The sequence below is a fragment of the Galeopterus variegatus genome, unplaced genomic scaffold (genome assembly GCF_000696425.1).
Source record: "Galeopterus variegatus unplaced genomic scaffold, G_variegatus-3.0.2 Scaffold336, whole genome shotgun sequence".
Taxonomy (NCBI): Eukaryota; Metazoa; Chordata; class Mammalia; order Dermoptera; family Cynocephalidae; genus Galeopterus; species Galeopterus variegatus.
Window position 1 is genome coordinate 286544 of NW_007726447.1, and position 7601 is coordinate 294144.

General features: G+C 56.7%; 1 protein-coding gene across 1 annotated transcript; it reads right to left on the minus strand.

Annotated features, from left to right (window-relative positions):
• Positions 1-4934: 4934 nt before the first annotated feature.
• On the minus strand, positions 4935-6854 carry LRRC3 (leucine rich repeat containing 3). Its single transcript, XM_008567693.1, has one exon. It carries the CDS (start codon positions 6852-6854, stop codon positions 6081-6083), a length of 774 nt encoding a protein of 257 aa, XP_008565915.1. The 3' UTR covers positions 4935-6080.
• Positions 6855-7601: the final 747 nt, after the last annotated feature.

The following is a 7601-nucleotide window of genomic DNA, read 5'->3' on the forward strand; positions in this document are numbered from 1 at the left end:
CTGAGGGTTGCAATCCGTTGCCGGACACGGAAAAAGACAAAAAAAAAAAAAAAAAAAAAAAGATTTAGACAAATCTTTGAATTGATATCCTGACATTGCCAAGATTTCCCAAATTAGTATGTAGTTTTTATGCAATTCCAATCAGAATCTCAATGCAGCTCTTTTTAATTAATGAAGTGCTTCACAACAATATCTCAAAGAATTAATAGGTAAAACTACTTTGTAAAAATGAAGGAAAGCTTGGCCTCCAGGAATTAAATTATACTAAAATCCTCAGCAGACAAATCCACCTGCTTTTGGCATAAGTATTTGGAAGAGTTAAAGTCACAAATGTTGGGAATAAAAAGCTTCTAGAATGGAATTTTTTTTCAATGAGGGGGAAACTTTCTAAAGGTAAAAAATGGAAGTAAATAAAAAAGGAAGGTACATATAGTGTAACATATTTGTTACATACATAATGTAATATATTCTAAAAATATAAATAAGTGAAGTTGAAAGGCCAGCACAGACGGATGAAGCTGTTGGCACACCAGGGCGTGACTCCTTGGCAAGTCTGCTGATCGAGGTGTGAAGTAGCCCTACGAACCGATGTCATCACGAAGACCCCACAGCAGCAGAAGCAAAGGGCATCGGCGGGAGGCTCACAGTGGAAACCCGAACGCCTGAGAACGGATTTAACTCCTAAACAGCTACACCCACAAGCCATCATGACAGCAAAGAGCCCAGGCGTCCAGGCCAGCCTGGTGACAGAAATGTCCTGGTCCTTGTTCCCGGGCTGCTAAGCCCTTGAGAGCCGAGCAAACATCTCCTCTCTGGTTATGGTAATGCAAATTATTTGCTTGGAAAACCTCAGTCTCTGTGTCCTAATTACTGTGACTTCCAGATCAACAAGATCTGAATCAAAACGACTTTTTGGCCAAGTCACACAGGCCCCCTAGGCAAAGACCAGGGGTTTGGGCATCCGTCCCCAGCATTCAAGCCAGCTGCCCCTGCCAGCAGCTACGGTGAGACCCAGCAGCACCCGGAGCTTGTGGAGACCTGGGTCTGGCTGACCCGGAGAAAAGCCACCCTCTGGTTCTCTCTCCTGACCCCATGCAGCCCGCCCCACCCCCACTCCTGCCCCCAGCCCAGCAGCTGGTGCCCAGAAGCATGAGCTGATCTGAGGAGGGATGAGAGGGGGTAGCTTCCCCTATATCCTGTCCAGCTGAGTGCAAGACAGCAGGGCGCTGAGGGCAGGGGAGAGGGCACCCGTCCTAGGGGAGCCGTCTCCAACTCACCTGTGTGGACCTGGGGGCTCCCTGGTGGGGCCTGAGTAGGGGACCCAGCATGCTGCAAGGTGTTCGTGCTGCACACAGACTGTCTGAACCCCAGAGCCCCTGCAGCAAGTCCAGTGCCCTAGTGACCCCTGCTTAGAGATGCCTTTGGGGCCTGTCACTGACCTTCCAAAAGTGTGAATGTGTGTGTGGTGGAGGGTGGGTGGGCAATGGGAGGCGGAGGCAGTGCCAGCTCCAGCCACGAGGCTCATCCACCCTGCCTTTGGGCACTGGGCACATGGAGTCGAAGTAACTTGATGAGATTCCAATGGGCTGTCTTGGTCCCCCAATTATTCCAAGAGTGGCACCAGCTACAGTTACAGCCTGGGTGGAGGGACGGTCCACCCTGAGGCTTCCTGGTGGCTGCTCCTCATTCTCCCCGCCTGCTGTCCTCTGTCACACCCCAGCTTGGCTCTTACCAGCTCATGTGGCCTTGGCAAGTCGTCTGACTGCTCTGTGCCTTGGTCTTCCCCGCTGCGAAGGCTGGCTGCTAACATCCCCTCCGGGAGCAGCGTCCTGGCCTGGCTGCTCTTGGGCATGGTGGCCACTGTCCATCTTGCAGGTTCACCGCCTGCCCCCACCACCCCCCATGCTCAAGCATCATGGAAACCAGAGCTCTAGCCCTAACCCCAACTCTAGGAGAGGATCCCAGACCCAGTGCCCTCCCCATGTTCACAGCATCCTGTTTGGGCTTCGGGGCCACAGACACCTGCCCAGTGGCTCCCTTGGGTGGTCCAGCAGTGGGGGATGAGCCAGTGTCTGGCTTTCCAGCAGGTCTGTCCTGACACACAGGGCTGTCCCTGGTGGGGTGGGCTCCCTGAGACAGGAAGGCAACTGAGGGTGGGGAGGAGAGGGGAGGCTCCCAGCTCTGCTGCCTGGGTGTGGACTAGGAGACATCCTTCACAGGCCCCCGTGAGGCTGGCTGGGGGCTGGAGAAGGTGCAGGGCTGGGGAGTACAGGCCCACGGCAAGGATGAGGACGAGCCAGGTGCTCTTCTCGTGGGGTCCACCTGGTGGAGGCTGCTTTACGTTCAGCTCAACATCTGGTTCCATTCATCCTAAGATCCAAGGACAGAGTCTGCAGGGGAACAGCCCTCTTGGCCAGCTCTTCACAGATGGTCAGCAAAGTGATGGGGCGGGGTAACCAACGCCGAGGCAGGAGCAGTGAGGAGGAATTCTGAGCAGGATGTGGCCAGGGCCCTGAACTCTCCTGGGGCACCCCCTGCGGTGGGTACAGGGAGTGGGCAGCCCCAGCTGGCTCCCCTGCAGCTGGGCTCTCCACGTGCCTTCTGTCCCACCAGTGAGATGCATTAGCACGAAACTTGGATACTGAACCAAGTTGCCAGGGGAGAGGGGCAGGGTGTGAGGCAGCTGAGCAGCTGGTGCAGACTGTGGTAGGGGTGGAACGTTCTGGACTTGGGGCAGCTCCCCAGCCATGGCAGGAGCCTGGGGTGGTTTCTGGAGTCATCTTTCCTGGAAGCTCAGTCTAAAGTCTGATTCCATTGTCCTCTCACCATTCTGTGAACCCTCAGTAGAGCTCTCTGTACTTAAATTAGCTGGTGTGGATTCTCTTTCTGCCACTCTGCAGGAAGCTGAGCTCTGGCCCAGCCAGAGCAGTTGGGCAATCCTGGCTCCCTAAGGGCCCATGGACACCACAAGCCTCTCATCACCCTTCCCCTCCTTCTTTGGAATCACCTGAGGCCTCCCTAGAAGCAAGACCCCTCCCCATTCCCAATTCTTCATGGGACAGGAGAGAGGCCCAGCCATGGACCCCGAGCCAGGGAAGCTGCTAGGACTAGTTTGCCTCATAAGGCCCCAAAGTCATCCCCCCCCCGTCCCAAGACCCGTGCCCAGGCTACCTTCCAGGGTACATAGGACTTTGTAGATGGGGTCAGGCCCTGGCCACACGCAGACCTCTGTGCTCACGAAGCTCCTGTGAGGCTCTCCATCTGACTTGCAGGGAGCCCAGGCGTCACCACGTCCCACAAGGCTGGGAGCCCACTGCCCTCCCCAACTGAGACATCCCCTCATCACGTATTTGCCACTGTCAACACTGGTCACCTTGCTGGGGCGGAGCTGACCCCACAACCTCTGCAGATCTGGAAGACCCCATCAGTGCAGGGTCGGGGAGGAAGGACTGAGTCAGCCCAAGGGTCCATGGGGTGCAGATGCTCACTCGTGGGAAGGGACAGGAGGGTAGGAAAGGAAAGGAGAGGGAGCGTGCCTGGGGGTGGGGAGGGGAGCTGTATCCCGGGAGAGCCGAGGACTTCCAGGCACCAGGGGTAGGAGTTCTAATGAGCAGGAAGGAGCTTTGGTGTCTCAGAGTGTTGGGGTCCCTGTGGCCTTCCTTAGAGGGGAGGTGTTCTCCCCTGGGTCCACATGGAGGCAGGGACCCAGAAAGGGCAGGAGGGTGGGCAGTTTAGCGGACTGACTCTGGGCTTGGGATGGTGGGTCTTCTCCCCACCTCCTCCTCCAGCAGCAGCTGAGCAGGAGCCAGCAGACCCACACCAAGGGCAAGGCCAGAGAGGCAAGGAGCCCCCCCCGCCACAGATCACCCACTTTCTGCAGAGTCCATCTCGTGGAATCCAGGCTCTGGACTGAGTCTGGGATAAGGGCAAATGAAGAGTCCCCTGGCAGCAGGGAAAGCCCCCCACCCCAGATGCCAGATGAGACTGGCTGGCCGCCACAGGACACGTGGCAGAGGCAGGACCTGACCGTCACACCCATACCTCGGTCCACACTACCCCAGACCCAGGGTCATGTATGTTGAGCTCCTTACATGATGGGGACCCTCCCCCCACCGTGTGCACCCCGGGACAGGGAAGGGGCTGCAGGCGGACCCAAATCACCACATAAGCCTGTGTCCCACAGCGTTTATCTGCTCTGCACAGCACTTGTTACAGGAGACCCCCTCACTCTGCACCCCACAGGGTCCAGCAATGGCACCCAGTTACAAACCCACAGCTGCACTCATGATTTTAGCTTCATTTGCTCTGGACAGAAAACCCCACAGGCCCGGGGTGCTCTGCCCTGCTGGTACCCACTTCCTCTGAACATTGGAACTGGACACCCCAGCCACATGCTGACCACGTGTGTGCCATGTGGATCACGCCAATGCCACGCCAGCACCAAGGTGCACCCTAAGGAGGCTGGTTGCTTAGTTTTAGTTCTCACTGGAAACATGAGCAGTGCTGCCAGTCTTTCATGGGTTGGCACTGTGTCACTGGAGGCCATGTGGTGCTGGGGAGGTGAGCAGGGTCTGAGCTTGCCTCCACTCACATGCTGGGCACGTCTGTCTCCCTGCCCCGCTCCTCCTCTGGACAGTTACCTGCGCACTCCTGCCCAGTGTGAACACAGGCGTGGAGCACATGGTGCAAGAGGGCACTTGGAAATCTGTTGGTTGTTTCTTTTTAAGCTCTCCCGAGCACAGCTGACGGGTCACACAGCTGCGTGTGGTGTCCCTGAACTAAACGCGGTGACTGAGCTGTCAGAACACAGCAGAGCACTTAGGCTCTGCCACCCTAAGTGATCAGGGCAGGACATGCCCGCCTTAGAAACGATCTCATGTTCCACCTCAAGCTGCATGATACTTTCCAAACACAAATCACTCGAATTCTCATCATTTTCAGGCATCTACTGGATGAGGCATTTCTATTTTGCACTTTAAGTCCATTAACAATTTACACTTATCCCCCCCCCCATGAAATATTCCGAGTAGTTTAAAATATAAACACTCATACAAAAAGATAGTAAAGAATAAAATTAGAAATTAGGGTCTCATAGGTGGAGATAACATCTGAAGATAACCTGAAGGTGAAGTAATATAGGTAAGAAAACCGAGCGCTAAATCAGCTCTGAGATTCCCAGCAGCGAAGGTGGAGAGCTCCTGTCGCTGGAGAAAAGGAAGCACCCACTCACTGGCCTTCAAATATCACACATCAGTCCTCCTGCCCTTTGGAAGAGACTGTCCTCGATGTTCAGAGAGTAGAAAAGCAAGGCACGGTAGTGACCGTCAAGGGCCTTCCGCTGACCAGGCCCAGGCCAAGTGGCAGGAAGCCCAGTGCCACTGACACCACCTTGAGGGTCCACACTGGACCTGTCTCAGGTTTCTCCAATGTTTTTTTCTCCCTCTCCATGGACTGACATTTTGGCACGAGGGTTACTCTAAACAAACATTCTGAGAATAAACAGGGTGTTGAAAGGTTAGTGTGAGCTACACATTCCATTTATCTCTCTGGAAAACCCTGATCTCTGTTCCTCTGCTCTGGAAAGAAGTCAAATGCATCTGTGTCCAAAAGTACTCTGGAAGATCTAGTTAAACAACAGCAGACCAGCTCCTCCACAGGAATTGGCGGCACCTTAACAGATGAGTATGCATGCAGACCTCCTCATCTGGACTCTCCTACTTACAGACCCTTCGTCCTCTGAATGCATATCCACCTGCGGTCACCACACGGAGTGGCCTGTGGAACGGAAGGAACACAGAACATCATGGTAGATGGTCTGGGTTTTAAGTGCCAACTGGGACATTTCCTGATTGTGTTGTCATGAGAAAGTCACACCACTTCTCTAAGCCTCAGTTTCCTCACCTGTCAAAGGGGCCTGATGTCGAAGTTACCTGACCTGAAGGATGACTACATGCGCTACATGAAAGTTCTCTTAAGACTAAAGTGCACAGTGGCTGTGATCACCCCCTTGCTGGGGGATATCAAAAGCACAAGTCAGTCACCACTTGCCACCGCAGGCTGGGGGCTGCTGCAGCTGGGTGCTAGGGCGCCGGGCTGAGGGGGTCTTTGGAGATGGGGGTGCTGGGAAGGGACTTCAGGTACTCCAGGTGCCTCCTGGCGTCCTCCTGGTTGTGGCGCACATAGTAAACAACATAGGTGATGACCATGGCGAACCAGCCGAACATGGTGACCAGCATGGCCACATCAGTGGTCTTGTGCTGGACGCTGCAGAAGCTGACACCGGAGTCCAGAGCCTGGATCAGCGGCTTTCCCACCAGCTCCTCCTGCACTGCAGTGTGGCAGGCCATCTCATCCACTGAATCGGGGTCCAGCTTCAGCTCCCACAGGGCCTCCTGTAGGTCACACTCACAGTGCAGGGGGTTGTGAGACAGGCGGATCTTGGCACTCAGTTTGCCCAGGGCGTCCTTCGGAACCCTTCGGATGTGATTGTGGGACAGGTCCAGCAGCCGCAAGCCCCCGGCCAGACCTGAGAAGGCTGCAGGGCCGATGGTCTCAATGGCGTTTTGAGACAGGTCCAGCTCTCTCAACTGGTTCAGGTGCTGGAAGGCTCCATTGGGGATGCGGGAGATTCTGTTGGCATCCAGCTTCAGCAGCACGGCCTCAGCGGGGATGTCCTTGGGGATCTCCTGCAGGCCCCGTGCACTGCAGTGGACAGCCACGGCCCCAGCGTGCTCAGGGCACTGGCAGGTCTGCGGGCAGGAGGCGCCCAGGCGCAGGCACAAGAGGAGGAAGAGGCAAGACCCTCGGGCGGGGATCAGCAGGGACAAGGGGCTCTGTCTGCCCCCAGGACCCATCCTGACTCGGCCTGGTGACAGACGGCCCACTCCTCCCTGCTCAGGCCTGGGGAGCTGCTGTCTTCCCCACTGTGCAAGAAATCACCAAGGCAGACACTAACTCTCTTCCTTACTGCCAGGAAAGGCAGTGTTCCCTTTCGGTTCTGAAAGAGAGCGAGGGAGAGAGGAGGAGGAGGGGTCAGCTCTGTCCACGGTGGTCCTATTGGGAACCAGGCACACCTTCACTGTGGGAGAGGATGTCACAGGCAAACGGGAGCATGGGGGTGGGCGGGGTATCTGCCCTGTAACTTATTTCCGGGAGATGTGGCCCAAGGGAAAATCTCGCAACAGCGAGGACAGCAGGTGCTGACCGCTTGCTGGGGGCAGGCCCGGGACTGAGTGGGCAGAGGACCCTGGGCCAGCGCGGTCACCCCCCGCACAAAAGCTGGGCGGGCGCGGGGGGCGGGCTGGGACCCACCCCCTCCCCAGGCTGGGAACCACGAGGACAGGGTGGCAGAGCTCTCCTGTCCCTCAGCGAGGGTGGGCAGGAGGCCGGGCCGCGGGCGCTCTCGGCCGCCGGGGCGGTCTGCCGGCGCGGAGCGCGCTCAATCGGATCATAAGTCAGGCGCGGCTCCGCCGGCCCTCCAGGAACAGCTGCCCGCGCCAGGGTCGTCCTCCATTTCAGCCGTGTTGGAAAAAGGCAGAGGGGAGAACACAGGCAAGCCCCGGGCGCGCGGCCCGCGCTGGGCGTGGATGGCGGGGCCGCGC

What these genes read in the sequence shown, in the direction of transcription:
- LRRC3 (XM_008567693.1), bottom strand. Translation starts at nt 6,854, where the DNA reads ATGGGTCCTGGGGGCAGACAGAGCCCCTTGTCCCTGCTGATCCCCGCC.